General features: G+C 38.2%; 1 protein-coding gene across 2 annotated transcripts in view; it reads left to right on the forward strand.

Annotated features, from left to right (window-relative positions):
* LOC109314717 (cadherin-6) overlaps positions 1-22,943 on the forward strand; it is a 127,343-nt gene extending 104,400 nt beyond the window's left edge. For both annotated transcript variants that reach the window (XM_019542027.1, XM_019542035.1), the window contains 7 exons: positions 1,312-1,499; positions 3,966-4,219; positions 10,881-11,017; positions 16,127-16,248; positions 17,097-17,214; positions 17,299-17,550; positions 20,863-22,943. In XM_019542027.1, coding sequence (XP_019397572.1) covers positions 1,312-1,499; positions 3,966-4,219; positions 10,881-11,017; positions 16,127-16,248; positions 17,097-17,214; positions 17,299-17,550; positions 20,863-21,353 — 1,562 coding nt within the window. In that variant the 3' untranslated portion in view covers positions 21,354-22,943. The remainder of the gene's footprint in view (positions 1-1,311; positions 1,500-3,965; positions 4,220-10,880; positions 11,018-16,126; positions 16,249-17,096; positions 17,215-17,298; positions 17,551-20,862) is intronic.
* The last annotated feature ends 399 nt before the right edge of the window (positions 22,944-23,342 follow it).

Genomic DNA, 23,342 nt, shown 5'->3' on the forward strand with positions numbered 1-23,342 from the left:
TTCAGTCCAGTTATTACCTCTGCTGTCCAAAACTGTGAACCTACTGAGTAGCAGGGCTTCCACAGAGAAAGAAGCATGACACTACTATTTAATTCTAGGGAATGGAAAACATTACTTCTTGTAATATTTACACCTGTTTCAGAGTAATGAGATGTTCATTAATGTACAGTCCTAAATGCTATTAATTAGTCCCTCCTATATAACCTTTATTAGTCTGTGTCTGTAATTATTTAAGGGACATTTTTTGCTCTGCTTTTATGTCTGTGTTTTTAAATATACTCATTTAAAGAGTTCATATTTAGCCCTGGAGTAACCCTACTGAAATCAGTGCTTGCACCAGGGATTCATTTTCCTTACTGGGCTTTCCTGTGTTCATTGCATGCACACACACATTATTACTGCCTACTTTCCTTCCCCAGCCTAAGGTCAACTAGTAAGTATTTGTGTGAAATTTAAAGAAATCACACAAGACCTCTTAGAAGCAACCATCCTTTCTACTATTGACTGATCATGACCATAAGATGATTCAAAAGCTATTCATCCTGTTTTTTATTCTTCTCTAACCACTGCTTTTTGTATCAAGGGAAGAAGCAGTTTTTAGAGAAAATAATTCCAGATCCTATCAGACAAAACTGGAAGCTTTGAATATTAAGCCACCAAAATATATTGTTGGAAGTAACTTACCATTAAGTCCCAACATTCACCCTTAGTTGTAGGCAAGCAGCTCCCTTCTAAATGAATAGGACTTAAGTTGAGATGTAAGAACTTGCCCCAGTGATTTAATTACATATCTCTGGGCATTAGTATCTCTTACTGTTAATGTTCATGTAACTAGGCATTATCAAAACTGCTGAAACTCCTGAAGCAGCTGTTTTATGAGGGGCAAAGAATGAAATACAGCACACTAATCATAAGCAGTTTGGTTGGATTTTGCTATAATGCCACAAAGTGACATTGGCCATTGGCATGTCTGTCTATTTTGTTCCTCTTTTGACAATCTAGAGGTTTTTTGTATTCCATCTTAATCTGGCCAAATGGGATCCCAGATGCTGCCCAGAAAGAGCCATAAGTTTTTGTCATGGCATAGTGGAAATTTGTCAAGAAATAAATTAATTTTAGTTTGTTGTTATAAAACTAAGACATAGGACAAGGTTTATTTTTCACTAAAGTCTTGTCAATATAGCAGCTTCTTAAATCTACTGCTCAAAATATTGCTGCTGTCTGTAGGTGGCAAAGAAATTCAGTATTTATATGTGGCCTCCAAAATAGCATCATTCTGGTAAAGTAAAGTTGCCTTCTCATTTCTTGTAGGCACATATCAATTCAAAACACCTGAGTCTGCCTTACCTGACTCACCGATTGGTAAGATAAAAGCTAACGATGCTGATGTGGGTGAAAATGCCAAGATTGAATATAGCATTACCGAGGGGGATGGATCAGACATGTTTGGGATCATCACTGACAAAGACACACAGGAAGGAATTATAACTGTCAAAAAGGTATGCATTTTAATAAACTTTGGTGGTGTTTGGTGTTTATAAACCTTTACTGGGCTATAACAAGCCTTATACAATATATAGTCTATACTAGATATTGCATGGCTGTCATTTGCACATGACTTGCAAGGAATTTCCTCCACATACCTTGTACAAAGCCTCTTTTACTCGGCAAGGATTTCACCTCACCTTGTTCCCACATACAGCATATATACTTTGAATGGGGGTTAGGTGGAGGCATATAGTCCGTGGAGAAGAATAGGCTTCAAAATATATAAATAATTTTTACTTCTTGAACATGTTCATAACAATGACGGGAGACATGCCCTTCAGCTCTGGATCCCATCTTTAATGTGGGTATAAAAAGATTGGCTCTGCTTATTTGAAGGCACTGTGTTAACCAATAACCTGATTTGCTGCTCTGCTTTCTGCTCCCTGTCCTGTCTACCACTGTGCTGCCTGTCCCGTTACCAATCTGCTGGGTGTAACACACAGAGGCTTCTTGGGCCTCTTGTGGCATGCATAGAGCAAGTTGGCTATCCCTACTCCCTCACTAGTGTCCCTGTGTCCTGTATAATTTTTTACCTGCTAAAAATTATTTTTTGAACCTTCAGAAGGTGTTAATTATATATTCAATAGCATCTCCAAGCAAACAGACAAATACTTGTAGGTTGTATTTATAATGGAGCCCATCAGTGTACATTTGCTGTTTTTTTTAAATCACGGTGCCTTATTAGATCACAGTAGGCATCATCTACTAGCTTGCACTTTGGCTGTCAAAAAGGGTTTTAAGAAATCTTGTTTACAGTGCGTTATCAGGCAAGCTCGATAAGGTTACAGATATCAACGTCCGTCAGTTCAAGTTTAGTCAACATGAAATAGACACTGTGTAGATTTTCAAAACATGCACTTTGCTTGTTGATATCAGTACAACACCCATCATTATTTGTTCTTTAAGAAATGCCTTCTAGGGTACAATCATGATATCACTCTATTTCTGTTCATGTTATTTGTCTGCTTCTGACACCAACTTTGCTGTCACTGTTGCTGTGGTGACTGCTGCCTGCCTAAGTTGCTCAAAGTATGCTTGTATGCTCAATCCAAAAAGTTGCTCCTTCTTTCCTTACAAAAGGGCATGAGGATCATTTGATGTAGTCATACTCTATCACAACACAATACTTTAATGGTTACCTCCCCTCTAACTTACTTTGGACACTATGACAATATTTGTTTTCAAGAATGGATATCTCATAACTAAAAAAGTATCTCCTGTAATGACACAATCCTTCATTCTGGGGCCTAGAGGACTAAGGGCAAATGGGGCAGGCAATAAATATGTTGAGACTATTCCAACCACAGAAAATGGTATGCCTTAACTACACTAATGTGATCAACCATCCAGACTAGGGGTCAGCTCTGTTCTAGACCCAGGGCTCCCCGCCAACCCCAAGTCAGTTCCAGACCTGGGTTGTCCAGGGCAGGGGCTGACAATCATCTGATTGTAGGCCTCAGCCCTAGGACAGCCCTGGGTCCTGCTGTGCTACATATTCAATTTATGGAGCCATATAAACAAGTCACAAATAAGTTCTGAATATCTTTGTGGGTGGTTTGCCATTTTATTATGCTGTAACTTGGCCACACGTAGCATTTTTTCTATTTATGGCACACCAAATTATTTATGTTTACCACCTAAATCACATGATAACTGTAATGTGTGCCAGTGGCCTCAGGGACATATATAACCCTTAGGCCTTATCTGGCCCACAGAGCCGCTGGATCCAGCCCACAAAGCTGAAGGCTTTTCCTGTGCCTGTGCCCATGTTTGTGTTGGGGTCATGCACATTTGTCTTCTGGATTTGTTTTGGAAATACCTTGACAGTTGGCAAAATCTGGTACACTGCCAGTGAAGCCATTTGCTCAGTATAAGCCACATTAGTAGATGTCCTCTCTTGTAAATTCAAGTTCCCTATTACAGTCGGGGCAACTTTTTTGGCAGGCATGTCACAGACTAGCCCTGCACTCTCCCTGTGTGCCTCTCCAGTCTCCTTTCCATGCCCAATCTGCTGCTGTAGTTTTTTGCTCCTTGCCTAATCTTCTGTTTTGCTGTCTGCTTCCTGCAATCCACTTCTTGCCTGATTTGCTGCTCTGCTTTCTGCTCCCTGTCCTATCTGCCACTGTGCTGCCTGTCCCCTTGCCAATCTGCTGGGTGCAACACACAGAGGCTTCCTGGGCCTCTTGTGGCATGCGTAGAGCAAGCTGGCCACCCCTATTCCCTCAGCATCAGGATAATCTTATCTATGCCAATCCTCCCTATCTTATTTATTAGGGGTTCCTATTAGCTCACAAAGACCCCTCCAACACATCACCAGTTCATTTGGCATGTCAAGATGCTACTTAAATTAGTTTTAAATGGTCAGTCCCCAGAAACTTCTCACTGATTAGTGTCTTGCAACTCATTTACTTTCCAAGGCTTTAGATTTTGAAAAGAAAAGGCTGTATACTCTGAAAGTGGAAGCTACCAATACTCATGTAGAACCACGATTCCTCTACTTGGGGCCATTCAAGGACTCTGCTACAGTTAGAATTTTGGTGGAGGATGTGGACGAGCCACCAGTGTTCAGCAGACCAGCATACATAATAGAAGTTAAAGAAGATGCTCAGATAAACAGCGTTATAGGAACAGTGTCAGCTCAAGATCCTGATGGTGCCAAGAATCCTGTCAAGTAAGCATACACCATTTCAGCTCATACTCTTATCTTTCTCATGCTTTATTTTTGTCTATATTCAGGCACCTGCACACAACCCCCCTCCATTGTCTTTAACAATGAAATCATTTTTAGATACATGCATATATGCTTATGTATTGCATAAGTTAAATATATACACAAGAGTGTTTGTGCATGTGTATTATACAAGTTGATTTGCATTTCAAATATTTTTGCATTTAGCATTATTTCATTACTCTATAGACATTAAGTACATTAGTTAGTGCATGGAAAAGCTTTAAAAAATACCGGCGTCACATTTCCCAGTTTTAAGATGGAAGAACTGATTTTTTAAAAGATAACTGCTATGTTTACCAACTTAGATATATGTATACACCTACTGACTCTGATCTCATTGGGACTGGTATAACTCCACTGACTTCAATGGAATTACTCACTGGTGCAAATGAGAGTACAATCCAGCTCACAGACTTTGTAAATTATGTATGTCACTAGGCACTTATCTATTCTTAAAGGCAATTTGAAGTTCCGAGTAATTAAAGCCGAGTCCCTGTTTTAAATGACTTCACAAGTGATATGCAGGAATATAAACAACCCTGCTGTGTTGTGTAGATCTTTCTAAGAAAAGCCCTGTATAGTAAGAAAAAAAACCCAAAAGAAACAAACAAAAGAAACCTGCTTGATTACTCCAGGTTTTTGGAGCAGCACAGGTAAAAAATTTAGAATAAATGAATCACTTTAATCAATGCATTACAACAGACCAAGAATTAGGAAAAGGAAATGAGAAATATGCTATGTAGTTACTTGCTGTAGTAAGAAATTATCAGCAGTATAAAAATAAAGTAATGCTTGATTTTACAGAATTTTTGGGTGGGAGCACTGAAAGCTTGCCTAAAATATGGAGAAATGAGGCTAAAAAAGAGGAAGGTTGAAAAAAGACAGAGTATATAAAATAAAAGCTTACCTTTAATACTTTCCTCTTCACCAACTATCTTCCACTAAGGTATCTCAAGGTGTTTTAGAGAAAACAAGTGTTAACATCAAATCCCACCATATGAAATAGGTAAATATTTTCATTGCTATTTCACTGATACTAAACTCTTCTGGCAGAGACCACACCCTTGTACAGCACAGTGCTGTCCTGGTCCATCAACTAGATCTTCTAAGTGTTCTTACAATAAAATAACAAATACTGTAATAGAAGTAGAGTAAAATAATAACCTAGTGTCAGATTACAATAATCTAATGTCAAGATGGCTTCCTTTTCTTTATTTTAACTATGAAAATAGTTTTCTGCCATAGACCATATACTACAATTTCTTCTAAGAACAAGATGACAAAGCAAAACCAGAAAACAAACACTCTACAAAAAAATAATCTTTCTTCAGTTAACTGTATGATGATGGAATGGTATTGAATAGTGCTCATGTCGTGTATCACACTAATTGACATGCTGGCATAGCTAATTGGTATTTTTTATAAAGACTTGATTGGATTTTGTATTTTGACCAAAGCCATGTAAACCAACTTATGATATCACCCTTACATAACAGATGGAACACAACCTATACTAAGGAAATAATCTCATACCAGCAAAGAATCCAGTCCTGGTGATATTATATTCAAATATGACAGTGAGTAGTAATTTTAAAGGGAACCACTTAAAATTACAGAGTGGTTGACAGTGGTTAGTATGATTTAGCAGGGAAAGGAACAAGAGGGAAGAAAGGAAGCCAAGTAAGGAACCAATGAGATGTAGGTCTCCAACAAAATGGATTCTTAAATGGGCTTTTATGGTGCTTCTCTCTTGGGCATCTCCCAGCATTAGGAGGACAGGTAGAGGCTACGTCTTCTTGACAGGGTGATTTTTTTCCATTACACTTGTAAATGCTAGATCTGATTTTCACTCTGAGCTTGGGGAATTATGCAATTAGACCATATATGTATGACTTGTCACTTACTGTATATGTATGACATGACATTCACTTGTCAATTTAACTTGACAGTAAGAGATAAAATCTTTAGATACTTAATGGTACCATGAAAACTTTCCATTTTTCTTCTCGAGTGGGGATTTTTCTTTTTAAATAAGCTGAGCCCTAACTCTTGTAGATGGAAGTCACTTTGATCTTCTGTTAAAGAATCCTTTACAATATCATTATGAAATTACATTATGAACAATTCACAAATATGTCCCTTCCTGACCCACAAATCTCCTTGACTTGTGGTTGCATTAAACAGCAGGCTGCTGAATATTGCAATGCATGAATGGAGAAGGTTAAGACGTAGACTTTGCTGAAATATCTGCCATAGCCATGAGTGAATTGATCACCAGTTACATATCAGTGAAGCTGCATTTCTTCAGTCCAGACCTTACAGAAAAGGTTTATTAACTGTAAAATAGCAGTAAGAAAGGGTACATTATACAGCTGATAGGTGTATAGATAAACAAATATAAAAAAAACAGCTCACATAAATATAGTGATGAATAGTTATCCAATTGTGATAGTGAAAAAAAAAATCTTGTGAAATGCTTGCATTTAATATAAACAGAGGAAATATTTTGAATCTCTGAATCTTTTCCCACATTAAAAAAAAAGAAAAGAAAAATTATGCTTCTTTTGGCAATATTATATTGTGTATTAGATCCTTTTGAACTATCTAGTTGGCTTGTTTTGCTGCGTTAATTCCTCAGTGGCATAATGTAGTTCATCATTCATTGGAACTACCTCCCTGCTGTGATTTGATTTATCTACAGAATCCCAAAAGAAAATGATCTTCAAGCAAATGTAAGACTTAATTTTGTTTGTGTATTTTACTGACGACATACTTGCATGTATTAACTTCTCTTTCTTATATTCTGTGCAGAAAGAGATATATATATATATATTATTAACTTCCTAGTTTCTCAATTTCACAGGGTTGGAAAGGGATAAAGTCCAGAATACTGACATATATGCACCAGTAATTTCATTAAAGAAATGTAAAAATGAGTTTGATGTTGTCTGCTTAATTCTTGGTAGGCTATCCATTAAGTCAGAATCGCCATTAGTTCAACATAATTAGCAGGTCTTGATGAAAAGAGACTTGGGATTATATAAATGGAGAGACAGAAATTACAATGTATCTTATTAAAATTATTCTTCTAGGCCAGGGTTAATAATATAATTAGAATATGCTTTTAACTGTACTCTGGAATATGAAAAAACAAAATTAATACTGCATCAAGATTCTGTTCACTTGTATTGCTTTATTGAGTTTAACTTTGTGCTGTACAGATGACCTAATGTTTACAGAGACACATGACAACTTGCATTCTTAAATAATAAATATTTTTAACAAGGAAACTTCAATGTTATAGCTGTGATAAGGTTTAAAAAAGCTCAAGGAAAGGGTGATTCATCACATGCAGAATTAAATTGTGAGACTTTTCCAGAGTAAATGACCATGGCATCTCAAGGCACTATCTCCCCAATTCAACAACCCCTAATTTTAACCATAAGCAATCACATGATAAATATATATATATAATAATGGACTATTAAAGCTAGACACATACCTAAATAGCTTGCTGTGTAAAGGCATAAGTGTTACTAGAGCTGACTGGAAAAGAGAAATTCAATTTCATTGAAGAGGCTGATATTCCAAATTTGGCTTTGTTCCAACCAGGAATGAAAAATCTAAGCTTCCAAAGCTTAGAAATTCCAAAACATTTCAGATAAAAGACTTAGCATGTTCCCGAGTGTAAGTCAAAGGGTTTTCATAAAACTTTTGAACTGTGACAATATTCCATTTTTCTGATGGAAAACTGCTGAGTGGAAAAGTTTGAAGCAATTCTACAACTACGTACTACACACTCTCCTGCACCGAGCTAGGGAACACAGTGGCACTCTCAAAAGCAAGTACTGTATTTTACGGTGTACAAGTGTACGAATTATAAGTCAACACCATATTTTCGCTCAAAAACATTAGGATTTTCATAGATCCCGTGTATAAGTTAACCCTGCCTAGCTGGGGTGGGGGGTGTGGAAGGAAGGTGGCTGGGTACTGTGACAGCAGGAGAAGGTGGCAGGAAAGGCGTGTGAGGTGCTGGAAGCCCAGACAAGCTTGTGAGAGAGTTGGATAGGGCACTTCCAAGCTTGGGCAACACCTGCCCCCTGGCAGCCTGCCCAACCCGGTCCAGTGGGTGTTGCCACCGTGGGAGAAAGGACTGCCCTCTCCTGCAGCTCATAGGGTGTACAGACCAGTGACAGCTCATCTTCTGGCAATGGGACAGGCAAGCTGGCTCTGCCAAGAGCATGATTGAGCCCCTCACCACTTCTGCCTTCATACGGCTCCTGCAGCCCACAGTGCCTGGCACCATCTGGGAAGTGGCCCCCTTGTTCCATGGCCAGCACGGGATGTCAGGCAGGGCAGGGGGGCAGCTAGCAGTGTTGGGCATTAGCAGGGGGGAGGCGGGTGCTGTCTGGGCTTTCAGCACCTCATATGCCATCCCTGCTGCCATCTCCTGCCACTCCTTCCCTGAACACTGCCCATGGAGCAAGACAGCCCCTTCCCAGGCAGTGCCAGGCGTTCTGTGGGCTGCAGGAGCCGCTGAAGGCATAAGTGATGAGGGCCCAATCCTGTTTTGGTGGAGCCTGTTTGCCTCTCTTGTGGCTGGGCAGTGAGGTGCTGGCAGGCTAGGCAGCCCCGGAGCTGCTGGGGGGGTGGAGGTCAGTCCTTCCCTCTGCAGTGGCAGCGCCCCCCAGGCCTTGTGCTGCCCGAGGCCCCAGGGGCCCTATCCAATTTCCCCAGAGCCCTCCAGCACACCACCTCCCCATGTGGTAGGATGCTGGCACAGGGTCCAGCTGAAATATTGATACAGTGTTGAGGTGGAAATATAAGGGTATATTTTTTGCAGTTCAACCCTCAACTTACACACTGTGAAATATGGTATGATTATGCCACTAACTTGCTCCTGGAATTGAAGAGGCATTTCTGTGATTGCTCAGGTAACAGTAACCATATAATGGACTGTCAAATCAGCCACCAGGGAACAAGGGGAAAGAGGGGGTATGCTTTAGTTTACTTACAGCTGGCTGTTTTTACCTTAATCTGGCCTATACGTTTAAATATCCGTTTCACCTTTTTTTCAAGAATTGGAATGTAATAATCACTGCATGGTTTTTGGCTTGGACTCAAAAGATAAGGCAAGCTAAAAATCAGATGTGTATTAAACAGCAGATCAAGAGATAGGTCTACATTATCTTTTTCCATGATAAAAAATTACCAAATAGTAAATCATGCACAAGTTCATGCGAGTGTCAGACTATTTTTGGCTTTTCAGACTCAGTATAAGCCATGAGGCAACAACTTTTCCCCTCAGACTCACATGGTTGAACTGGACTCTTTCATTCTGCTCTTTCTTTGTGTTTGGATTTTCTGCTGAGATAAATGAGAAGTTCACACATCAGCTGGACTGGCACCTTGAACATGTCCTGAGTAATGGGCAGCAAGCACCTAGTTAAGCTACCCTAGGAATAGAGCAGAAATTAAATCAAGGCAGTTCCTCCTTTTACCTTTGCTCTCTCAGGGAAGTAATCTTCAGTCATATTTCTGGTGCAGCTTTCTTCCCTCAGCATGTGGGCTCCACCAGGCACTGCTTTTTCCTCTCCTTACCAACTCTCCAGCATAGGAACACAGCAGTGGTTGCTTCTCCTCCACATTGTTATGACCTGCAAGGAAATCACAGAGGAGAGTAAGCAAAGCCTTATGTATGCTCCAGACATGCAGATTAGCTCACAATTAAACCCAGAGCAAGAATCTAATTCTTCTCTCTCAATACGGGAAGAGTATTTACACCCTATCTTTATTATGTGGCAATTCTATTTTAGCAATGTATAGAGTTAAGTAACCACATTTGAATCTTGTTATCAAAACTCCTTCCAAGAATTGGAGCTATTTGGCTTTAAAGTTCAGATTTAGCTCAGCATAAGAGAGAGAGAGAGGTCAGATAAGAAATAAAAATCCATATTTAGATTCTGAGGTTCCTCAAACCTTATTAGTGTTCAGATCCATCTCTAGATATTATGAAGCAGAGAAGAACAAGTTAAATTACACTTTAATATGCTACAACACACTTTTACATAGTATTAGCCATGGAGCGATAAATCAGCTATACTGATCTCAGTTTTGTGCGTTTTTTTTTTATTTTACTTTTCCAAAACCCAATACCACTGGGGTGAAAGAAAAATTGCACCTGAGCTGCCAAATTTTATATCAAAACAGATTGGGCAGAGCTGAGATATCAAACCATGAGAAGAGGGATTTGTAATGGGAAACTCAACTCAGCCTTAAAATAAATGTCATATCTTTCAAGATGCAGACTCCACATTTTTCACTAAAAGGCAAATCTTTGATGCTTCTCAAAAGTATGTAAATTATGCAGCAATTCATTTATTCAGTAACAGCGCCCCACCTTCTAAATCAAACCCTCCAATATGTCATTACTCAACAGCGCAGAACAGAGTTCTTTGTAGGAATATATCAAGATGCCAAAGTCTGTACTAAAAATTAGGCAACTGACTTACTAGCTGTATGTTGTTTAGTCTTAGGAAATTGTTTAAAAACAGATATTAAACTGAAAACTCTTTTCTAAACACTATCTCTGTATTTTCAGGTATTCTGTAGATCGGCATACTGATATGGACAGAGTATTCAACATCAATTCTGGAAACGGTTCAATATTTACTTCAAAACCCCTCGACCGGGAAACAGTGCTGTGGCACAACATTACAATAATAGCAGCAGAGATCAGTAAGTCAAACCTAAATACCACCACTATTCCTGATGTAATGAATTTAGGCTTCTGCCTGAGAGTGTGTAAAGGATGGCTGGTAAGATGTCAGGCTATATGGATGGACCTGCTCAATACTAATCAAGAAGGGGAAACACTGAAAAAGATGCTCTGTGTTTTTCTTTTTTCTAGGCTCACAATTTACAAAGAGATTATTTTCATATCTAAACAGGAAGAAACTTGACACTATTGTGTTTCCAAATCAATCAGACAGGAAAAATGCTCCTAGCTGTTGTTTAATTAGGATACAATATGCTGACTTAAAATGTTGTATACAGCACACAAGTCACAAATGGCTAAATCCAACCGTATTGTGCAGCTTGGGAATTTTCAAGTACAGTGAAGTAGAGTTAGGTACCCAAATTAAATTAAAAATCAGTGGGAATTAGGTATCTAACTCCCTTAATCTCCTTTGAAATTCCCAGCCATGGCTAATAAAACATTGCTTTCCTTCCTAATTTACAAGCACACTTAGGAGTCCACCTGATGATGAAATTAGTTGTTTTAGGAGCAATATATCCCAGAAGATATACAAGGCTTATGTTAGTTAGGTATCATCAACAAAAAATCCCCTCTAATTACATATTAACTACAACAGAGACCTCTCTCATCTTCATTTCGAGGCATGCTGAAAACACTGGCATGAGTGGGTGCAGTTCTAATAATTTCTTTGGCCTTGCCTCCCCCTATATTGGGTTGGATATGATTTTGTGGCATAGTACAATGGATATATTAGGGTAATATGTTATAAAAATGTTCAATAGTTTGGATGCTGGTAGAGAGTCTCAGGGCACTCCTTTTTAAAAACTTGGTATGAGATAATTCTAGGTCCTATTTTCTCATAGGTATGTGGAAGGTGTGTGGATATACAGCAGGTCATTCAACCCTTAAGATACAAAAGAAGATAATGAATTCTCCACTCTTTCTCTTCTTTATTCTGTATCAGGCCTCTTTTAAAATGAAAATTACCTGATATAACACAGCTTGACTATCGTAGTGGGATAGGATACTAAAGGATAGTCATGAGCTGAAATTTACATAAAACAGTGCTTACAGAAATCTTGCAGGATACAAAATACTTTTGCCAGTTGAGCCTCCCTATTCATATTCCTTTTGAATCTTCTGAAGTTCTCCCACAGTGGTCTGCTGTGGCCGAATTGTTTGTTGTAGACTCAAATACTCTGCATAAGAAAGAACTTAAAAAAAAACACAACTAAAAATATTTTGAAAAAGTGGGAAATATACCTTTTGTAAAAATGTAGGTTGTGTAGGAACTGAATTACTACACAGTACAGAAATTCTTAGAGTAGCTCAATAACAATTTATCCCCAACTAAAGTAAATTCAAAATTAAAAAAAGCCTTTGTCTAGACTGAGTTTCCAAGCTGCTAAGTTTACTTCATCATCCGCCTCAAGCAACTTTGTCCTTTTGACTAAATTTTTCCAGTCAAAAGCAAGGCTTTGCCTAGGATAGGATCCATCTTTGCTAGGCTAAATTTTGTATGATAGCAGCAAACGTCTTCACAAGTCACACTTCCAGGCTGGATGGTATCATTGTCCCAGACTAATTTCTGTCATAAGATGACGCATATTTCTTCTGGCCCAAGCTAGGCTAAACTGAACTAAATGAAAGCTTAGCTCTGACCCCCCTCTCCCTTCCACACAAGCTTGAGCAAATCAGCAATTGCTCTCAATGCTGAACCACTCCATTAAATTTTATATGCATGTCATTTTCCTACACTAAAGAAAATATTGAATATTAGAATATGAAAGCACATATCACTGAAGTGTACTGCCTTTAACAATAATAACCATAAAACAGAAAGCTTGTAAATAAAAGCATATTACAATGGTGAATATTGTCATCCACTGGAAACAAAATTGAGAAACAGAGTAATTTTGACAAATATATAAAATAAGCACTAAGGTTACAGTACCTCCAGCCATTCATGAGAGCACTGTAGTGAAGCACAGCATGCCCACTCCATGCATGCTAATGTAATGTAACTGTTGTTTGACATTCACACAGAGTGCACGCAGTATCACCTTCTGGTCCTCAATCTCAGGCTTGTCTACTGGCTCATGCTGGGTGCTACTAACAACAGATACATTTCATTTCTTCAACATATGGTACAGGGTGGAGAGGGAGTGAGTGGCAGCACATGATTCATAATGGTGTCCTAAGTGCTGTATGGAAACAATATAGGCATGCCCAGACTTGGGGCACTTCCATTTTTCAGTGTTTCTCTTGAGACGCTTGCTTTAGGCCTGTTTTTCAAAGCACACCACATACACATCTCCAAGTAAAGTTGGTAGCAGCTTCAGGCTCAGGCTCTGGGCATCTCAATTAATACTCTAAATATCTAAGTTTTTGAAACATCAGACATTAATAACTTATCTGAAGTCACAGAAAAAGGCTACACACAGAGTCAGATTATCTGGGAGAATTCTTCTAAGTGTCTTCACCTGGTAGAAAAACTTACCCAGACCTGTATGTACAGACATTCAAATGCTGAGGCCCTGAAAAGCAGAGAGGTTGCAGTATTGACACTGTAAAACAACATGGAGAGCCTTGTGCACAAAATCTCAGCTTGCTCTGAAGGCTTCCTTAGCGTGCCTGGTGACAGATGTCTTCAGTGCATAGGGCAGCCGACTGGCTGACCCAGACTGCCCATGGTCAGCCTGTGTTTACCTGCAGCATAATATGGAGATCGTGAAGGGGGCATGAGTTGCTCCCTGAGAGGAGCAACATATTGTCTTCCTGGGAGTGAGGGGTGAAGAGAGGTGAAGCTGGAGGACTTTGTACCCTCCTCAGAGAAGCCACAACATATATAGATATTTAACCTCTCAGAAGAAATTCTCCCAGGAGTGGCTGAATTCTGTTTGTCCTCAAGTTATTTTTTTCCTGGGCTAAGTACGGACCATCAAAAAGCCCCAGGCTGTATTGATTCAGCCTTCACAGGTTAATTTAAGCTGATAAACAAGTTCACCAATAAGCAAGTGAACAAACATTCACTTTTTGATTCTGGAAATGTAGCCATATGCCTGCAGTGGATCAGGCCAGAAGCTTTGTGGGGGGGGACACTCTAGAGCACACCTCCTGGGCCAGTCTGGACCACAGCTAGCCCAAGGAGATTCATGGGGGAGGAGCATCCTGGGATGCTGAGGGACTATGAGTTCTGGAGAGGATCTGGGACAAAAATTCAATAAAATAATTTAACCTAAATCAGTTAAGTCTGATACAAGATCTGTCCAGGTTTATCGTAAACTGTTTTAGCCATATTGAAAGCAGTTTACATGCACTGGACTTTTGTTGTGTTACAGATTTGAATCACTAATACCAGTTTATGTAATTTCTGTCCCAAGCCCTGGAGTGGCTATTTTTACACTGGGAAAAAAAATTTGAATATCTATATGCTTGTGGTTTCACTTGGGACAGCAGTGACTCTACCAAGAGAACTTGTATCATTGCAAATAGGACCCACACCTTCCAATTTACAGCTGATCATTCTACCTTCTTAATGGAACTTTGAAGTGCTTTAAATCAAACAAACTCTCTACCCTTGAATTAAAAAGGGCAGGCTGGATTTTGCACTTCAGAAAGAACTTCAAGGCCATGATCAGAAGAAATTTAGGATTTCCATCTGTGACTTGACAGAAACCACATGCGTAACTAAGGAGGGTTGTTTACAGGAAGAGGGAGCTGTCTGCTTCTTGCTGGAGAGCCCAATAACAGTTAAGTGACAGCAAGGAGAAATTAGTCAACTCTTATTCATTAATGGAAATGGTTCTGAGGGAGAAAAGAAAGAGCAATAAGGCTTGAAGTCTGCATAAATATATTGGAGCCTACATTTCCTGCTAGATAGATCCTTAAAAAAGATTTGTTTGTGACTGCAAATGATATATTTTGATGGAAGTTCTCCTATTTACTATACTGATATTTTAGAAGTTTTGGAATCACAGTTAGTTAAACAAAACCCCCCCCCCAAAAACTTGTGTTTGTACCAAAAAACATGTAATATGAGTAGTAACTGCACATTTAAGTTTGACTCTTGGATATTGCCAATTGCACAGATATGAAATTTATATCTTTATTCTTGTGTGGACTTTTGTCTATTCTAGTCTATACCATACATACATTCTGAATAATTAAGTATGGTAAGTTAAAATAAAATCCCAACTCTAGAAAAATTATTCCAGTGAATGATTTTAAATAAATAAAAGCCTCAACAGTTGTTATCTTTTATCCACCACTATTATTAGAATAATTTGGCCTTTGAATATCATTCATGATTTGTTACTAATCAGTAAAAAATAGTAACATGGAGGGTAATTCAAACCTATTAAAGCCAATTTTGAAACTGGAAAGAAACCAATAAAATAATTGTCAGCCTGTAGGTTGTGATGTTGTTTTCACTCAAATAAGTTGTGTTTTGGGACTATTTTTGGTTTTATTTTTAAATTATATACATCAAAAGAATATAAGTCTGTCTTTTTTCAGTTTTAGAAGTCGACTCAAAACCACAATAATTTTCCTAATTGCTTTTACCTACTTTTAAGCAGTAAACTGAATTTCATAAATAGTAGAAACTCAAAACATTTTCAAGTAAACTTTAGTCCATCCTTTTTTTTCCCTGACTTCATAGAACTCCTTTGGGAGAAGTAACTTATTACATGGGGCTTATGTTCTTTCGATGATGCATTTAGTGTCAGCTCTAGAGCAGCAGCAACCAAAGATCAATCCACAAAAGGTCAGAAAGCTTCTCTAATAACAGCAACAGATAATAACTTTTTATGCTTAAAGTGCTTTACCAGTTTGTGTCCACTTCTAGTCATCCTTATTCATACAAGTAGTCCACACACAGGACCTGAATAAATTTACTTAGATGCATAAGTCTGCATAAGATCAACCTCATAGTTTTATTTAAGTCAATAGAGCATCTTGCAGAAGTACTGTATATTTTTTATCTTACAGTAAAGTATTGAAGGACTTAGCCCTTAAATCTATCCTTTTCTTTCCCACAACTCTGTCAGGAAGTGTATTGTTTTTATCCCTTTTTATCATTACAGACAACCCAAAGCAAAGCAGCCGTGTCCCTGTGTTCATTAAGGTTTTGGATGTAAATGACAATGCCCCAGAGTTCGCTATGTTTTACGAGACCTTCGTCTGTGAAAATGCAAAGGCAGAACAGGTGCGTTGATTGTTTGCACTCCATAATAGGAAAAATTAAAAATGGATTCAGTTTAGGCATTATTCTTGCACCACTTCATCAGGAAGCATATTTCGTGCTGTAACGAGCTGTCAGTGTCACAAAATTAAATTAAACAGTGACTGCGTCGTATCTGATTATAGTTAGCATTCTTGTAGCTAATGCAATGCTGTGTTTTACATAGTTAAATGTAATTTCTTTTTGTCCTCTGTCTTGTTATTCCTGATTCACTTCCCTGTCTCTTCCCTTGAGTATGGGATTTTGCATCTATATACCACAGCATTTCCTTCATCTCTTCCTAAGAGCACTTAAAGGTAGCCCCATGCTGTAGTCCTTCAAGTCCTGTTATCTGATGGTTCAAAGCAGCAGCTATTCTAGGAGATTCTGCCACACATTTCCTATTAAATGGAATTTATGTCGATGAATACTCAACTCAACTTTGACTATCTCACCCTTCACTTCTGCAGCTGGTTGTTATTAGGAGTTTTCCACACACTTTGGACAGATGACATTTACATCACAAGTGTGACCCCTTGGATTTCACAGGATTTTCAAAACAAAACTTTCACATCTTCATTCCATTAGAAGACGGAAGGACTAATATAATTACATAATTTTTAGAAACACTGTGAACAGGACACAGAGCCCACTTTTGATTTAAAGGTACTCTGGCAGCATCCTGGATCTTAAAGTGGAAGAAAAAATAATTTTTTGTCCTAAATAAATAAGATATTCTTTAGACTGCTAGAGTAGATGGCCTTAGTGGAAATAAGAATAAGGCCTATAGTTTTCTGTTTTTCTGTTGTTAGATAATTTTGTTGTTGTTTTAGCTGATACAGACCCTAAGTGCTGTTGATAAGGACGACTCATTCGGTGGACACCAGTTTTCATTCTCCCTGGCTTCTGAAGCAGCCAGTAGTTCAAACTTCACGCTACAGGACAATAGAGGTGAATTCCTAGGAAGGTTTTAGTTTATTGTCTGTTTTCAGCTTTCGGACTAGTAGTCCTTTAACACTCCATTTGCATTTTCAGACAACACAGCAGGGATCTTCACCCGAAAAAACAGATATAGCCGGCATGAAATGAGTATGTACCTCCTGCCTGTGGTAATATCAGACAATGACTACCCTATCCAGAGCAGCACAGAAACAGTGACTATCCGAGTGTGTGCCTGTGACCATCGGGGGAAGATGCTGTCATGTAATGCAGAAGCATTAATCCATCCCACTGGACTTAGCACAGGAGCTTTGATTGCCATTCTCCTCTGCATCATTATATTACTAGGTAAGTGACCTAGAGGTGTTTCTTTTATGAGAAGAGAGATTGGAGAAAGGATAAGCATTACATGCCAGAGACACTTTGGGGATTTATTTCTTTCATTGTTATGTAACAGAGAAATAATCTACATTTGTTTTTCTTTCAACAAAGCGACTGAATAATGTAAGGCAGGCTTCTTTGTGTAAATCTCATATCTCTTATTAGACCAACGAAATAGTTGGAAAAATTTTCTTAGCAAGCTGTTGGGTTTAAAAACATTTGTCAGGCTGAGGAAGCATCCACAGCTGATATGTGCTCTTCCTGGATGGAACGAGTAGTAAAGAAGCCAGAGGCTGGTATGCAGGCAAGAAAGCCAGTCAGTGAAGACGTAAATTGAAGAGTCAGTGGGTGAGAGATAGGCTGTGGGAGTTGGAGGTGCGGAAGGGGGATGAATGTAGGAGGTAAATAGTGAAGAGATACCTGGAGACTTGGATGTCAGGCAGGTTATAATGCGTCATAAATTCAATGTCTATATTTAGTCCATGGTTTTTTGTGTTTAGGAGGTTGATGAAGTGAAGTTCATAGGCTTGTTTGTGAAAAGTGTTTTGTAAATTTCCTTCTTGTATAACGTGATCTGAATGTTACCATTCTGAATAATGTAAATGACCATACCAGGTGCAAGGTATTTGCATTAGCATTGGCATTATTTTGGCATATGGGGAGCACTGATATAGATTCACCTCCTTCTGTGCTGGAAGAACATACTGAGTTGGGTCAAATAGTATGCCTTTCAAAAGGATGTGGCTTGCTCTCCTTCCAGAATCAGTAGATACAAAGGGTGGGAGTCCCTAGCTAGTCTTAGGGATATGTTGCACTCAGATCTGGACAGGAGTTTTTTTTATTAAAAAGGGTAATGGTCTGCACAGATATGCACTGCGTGTACTCAGGGTAAATTCCAAAAATGACAGGGAAGCTTGCAATTCACATGGAATTGCAGTCAGCTTTTAAAGCCTGTTGTCTTTGTCTTTAAGGGTTGAAGCCACTTACCACCACAAAAAAGTCCAGTGCTGCAAACCATTTTGCATGAGTTCAGTACAGCTGTGCTCATTAATATCAATCTGACATTAAACGATTTCCTGTTTAGTGTCAATTGGAAATAACTGATTCCCTTTTCTAAGTAGCACTTTACGTCAGTTATTGCTCATGTCGCCATGCAGTGTAAGCAGATTTTCAATTAACAATACTCTATAATTTTCTGATTTCAGTGTTTAGTGGTAGGAAATAGTGCCCAAATTTAGAATCTGAGAAGGTCCAGATTGCTTTTTGGAAACTCACAGATAGTGGCAAAAGTTGATGTAGATATAAGAAGACTGTAGTTTGAGTTTTACACAGCATTTTTATATTTTTAATTGAAATCAAAGCCCTTTGAATAAAACACACTTGATATTAGCTGTTATTCATGAAAGTACCATTTTAGCATTTATTTTTATATGAACATTTTTGTTAACAGGACTATCTAGTATCAGTTCCATGGACAGTCCACATCAAGACCACATCTTCTCTGTGCTCAGATAACTGTATTGGCTCTCACATCTCAGGAACATGTTCAAAACTGGCTTCTCTGTTTTCAAATCCTCTTGGGTTTCCTCCACAAAGATCTGTATCTTTCCTCAAACACCAGCTTCCCCTTCTATAGATTCTGACAGCTCTCCCTAGGATAGGAACTTCCTTTATTCCGTGCTTGTACAATAAACACAGAAAATGTCTAGTTGGGTTAAAACCTTTAGGGAGATAACTAGAAAATGAATAATTCATCATCATCAAGACTGACCCTCCTATTTGTCTTCACTTCATTTACCAAGCCATCACATCTCAGATCACCTCTGAAGATGATTTCCTGACTTTTATCAATTAAAATAGAAGGACACTGCAAGAATAAGAACTTTATGGAAAGCTATGTTTTAGGCACATAAACTTGTCACTGGCTTTAATGGGTACTTTGCATGCACAGGAGCAGACTGCAACAGCCATCCAGCTCTCTATCTATGTAGAATTTGGAAGTTGCCTGCCATAAGAGATTTTTTACAAAAAAAAAAAAAGCTTTGAAATGTTAGAATATACCACAAGGCATCCCATTTAAGTCCAGTAATATTTGTAGGGTCAGGCCTGGAAAAGCATTTTTGGGTGAAAATAAAATAGAATATTTGTTACTACTATTTAACAAGTTATTATGAAGGTAGTCACATAAATCATCATACATATTTTTTTTCCTGTACAGTGTGTAGTACAATGGAGTCCTGATCCATTGCTGGGATTTACAGGAAGTACTGCATAATTACAGTACAGCACCACATTGATCTTGTTAATGCCATTCAGTGGTAAATAGTCATTTATTTTAAGGAAAAAAAAATAACTGGAATCCAGAAAAGAAACCAAAGGCAATGGTATTTTACTTATTAGTTAGCCTAGACCCTGATCTAAAAATCAGTTCTATGAGCATGAACCCTTCTACCCATCTGGAGCTCCAGTGTCATTAATGAAGCTGTACATGGGCGCATGTTTAATGAAGTGCTTTTGGCAGAATCTTGGCTATAAATACAACACCTTCAACAAATAAAAGAAACATCACACTCTTAAAAATTAAGGGGAAGGAAAAAATGGTTAAGAAACCTCACGTGTTTTGATGATTAAATCATCTTTAAAGTTAGATATACGGAACAAAATCCTCAGTTAGTGACAATTGTTTACTTTTGTAAGAATGTTTTTGTTAATAGGACTGTCCAGTAATAACTACATCACAACCACATCTTCCCTGTGCTCAGATAACTCTATGGGCTTCCATCACAGAAACACATTCAAAACTGGCTTCTGCTTCCAGGAACAGAAAGTATTTCATGGAAAAGTAAAGTTTGATATGCAACTTTGCTAACTGTTCATCATAATTCAGGATCTACTAACTATGCCATTAGCACAATTCTGATAGTATTTCAGGTACACAAAATAATTAACACTCAATATCCCAATACTTTTTCTTTTCTGAGGGGTGGGGGATGCTTTTTTATTTTTTAGAGGAGTTCCTATGTAACTCAGGATAAAAATGCAGCTACTGATAAAACACTGCACTGAATGGCTTCCTGTATGCTTGAAATCACCTTTTTTCTCATATGTATCCCACTCCCAGCATGATCATAGGCAGACATGGTACAATCTGAAAATCAATAATTTGAATTTGCAGTTTTGTGGAAAGACTCCTAAAACTTAGAGTTCAAGCAGCACAAGGTTTAATTGACTGATGGGTTACCTTTGACCCCCTTTCCTCTATTTTATTTTTATTTCCAGTTACAGTGGTGTTGTTTGCAGCTCTGAGGCGGCAGCGAAAGAAAGAACCTTTGATTATTTCCAAAGAGGACATCAGAGACAACATTGTCAGTTACAATGATGAAGGTGGCGGAGAAGAAGATACCCAAGCTTTTGATATTGGTACGCTGAGAAACCCTGAAGCCATAGAAGACAATAAATTACGCAGAGACATCGTGCCAGAAACACTTTTTATGCCACGCCGGACTGCAGCAGTACGAGATAACACTGATGTCAGAGATTTCATTAACCAAAGGTTAAAGGAAAATGATATAGACCCCACTGCACCCCCATATGACTCTTTAGCTACCTACGCATATGAAGGTAATGGCTCCGTTGCCGAGTCCCTCAGCTCCTTGGAGTCGGCGACTACAGATGGAGATCAAGACTATGATTATCTCAGCGACTGGGGGCCTCGGTTTAAAAAACTGGCTGATATGTACGGCGCTGTGGACAGTGACAAAGACTCTTAATATGTTGCCTTTTTCATTTCCAGAAACAGCATTGAAATATGTGAAGTGGTTATTTCTTTCTATATATCCACAGCTCTGTGAAAGGATTCTCTATTCTACCAGTTCCAATTGTCTAATGACTGCAGTCTGTGTGGATCAAATGTCAGAAAACTTTTTTCTAGTGTAATTTTATGAGCTTCCAAGAGGCAAGATTTTTATTTTTTAGTTCACCTTATTTACCAAGCCAGTCATACAGGCACAGCAGAAGCAGAGGGAAAAGGCAATTGGAGGAGAGCAATATTTTTACTTGTTCTGCTTATATTGTAAATTAGAGTATATTACTGTTCCATCTCACTTAACCTTTTTACTGTATTCAGATTATACAGTTCAGATGACTGCTCTGTCGATTGTGTATTGCACATCCTAATGTAATGAGGTATTACAGTTTAACCTAAATATTATAGTCAAAAGTAGCACTGATGGAATGAAGGTTTATTATACAACTAGAGTCAGCTGAAAAGACTACAAGGACAAGATGAGAGTAAATCTTATTCATGAGTTTTAAAAGGTCTAATGGCCATTTAAATATAAGCATTTTCTTTGAACCTGCCATTACCCTCAAGCGTAAAACCACAATAACACATTACATATAATTCTCTGTAGACCACTGTGTGTATATTTTTTGACCTAGCATTCATAGGAAAATGCTATATGATCCACAGTGTATGAAATCTATACCTCGGAGGACAGTATTCCTAGGGACTATTTCAGTGCTAACACCATCTTTCAGTGACACCGTGCAAGTCATCTAATCACTTGGGTCTAGATTGTGACTTGGAGTAAGCCTTCACAAGGAACAGAATGTAACTGTGGTGTATCCTAAACTAGGCACAGACTATTTCCCCCTGTACACCTGTGGTGGCCAGGAAGTTAGTGAGATGGAGTCAGACTTCACTCATTCCTCTGCTTGCCCATATGTGTAGGAAGTGAATAACAGCCCTAAGGAGACTGCCATCCTCAGGCTTTGCAAGTACAAAGAAGTAAAGAGGTACCCTGCATCCTTAAGTTCATATATAAAATGATTTGTCAATTCCTTTTTTTGACATCAGTAAGTTGGAAGAATACTGCTTACCTCACAGAGATGTTGCAAGGATTAGATGGACACAGTTTCAAACCTTCTTTAAAGATGGAAAGACCGAAAATATCATCACAGTAAGTCACTGCTAATCATTTTTGTAACTACAAGCCCTGAATGTGGAAATAAATAGAAATCATTCATCATTCCAGTGGTGAGAACAAGAAGGGTTTAGTACACTCTTCTTGCTAACTGTGTCAACCAGTGTTCAAGATTTCAGGAGAGAACATCTGAAACAGACAGTTTCTTCATTTTATGTGCCAAGCCAAGAGAAGCCATTTCTTGTTCAAGGGAAAACAATGATGCTATAGTACTTGGTACAGGCTGATATCTCCCCTTTACAATTCAAGTGCATGATGCTTTTTAGGATGTCAAGGGAAATATGTAACCAGTACTATTTTAATTCAGTTACCTGAAATATTCTATCAAAGGACCATATTACCACTTTAACAAAACTAGTTATTTTTAACATATGAGAAAAAAAAGTGAAGTTTCTCTTTATATATTTAATTGTATCTTAAGGTTTAAATTCCACTCAATAGGGGTTTTTTTCCTTTCCTTGAAACCATAAATAACCATAAATAAACAAACAATAAATAACTCAGTTTGAACAAAAAACAAAAACTTATTCCTTTATTCAACAATATAAAGACCAGACCAAACTTAAAAGTCAGCAAATTAAAAGGGATAAAGGGAAACAAATACCATATAATCTGTGGGACTCATTGCTTCAGGAATGTTAATTATAGGTTTAATGCGATTCTAAAAATAATTAGACATAAGTATAATTTTTTTGGATAAAATATTAAGGAAATAAAGTGAAAAAATATCAGCCTTGGTACATCAAACTGAATACCAACTTGGCATAGAAGGGA

The sequence above is a fragment of the Crocodylus porosus genome, unplaced genomic scaffold, assembly GCF_001723895.1.
Source record: "Crocodylus porosus isolate Cpor-Errol unplaced genomic scaffold, CroPor_comp1, whole genome shotgun sequence".
NCBI classification, from domain to species: domain Eukaryota; kingdom Metazoa; phylum Chordata; order Crocodylia; family Crocodylidae; genus Crocodylus; species Crocodylus porosus.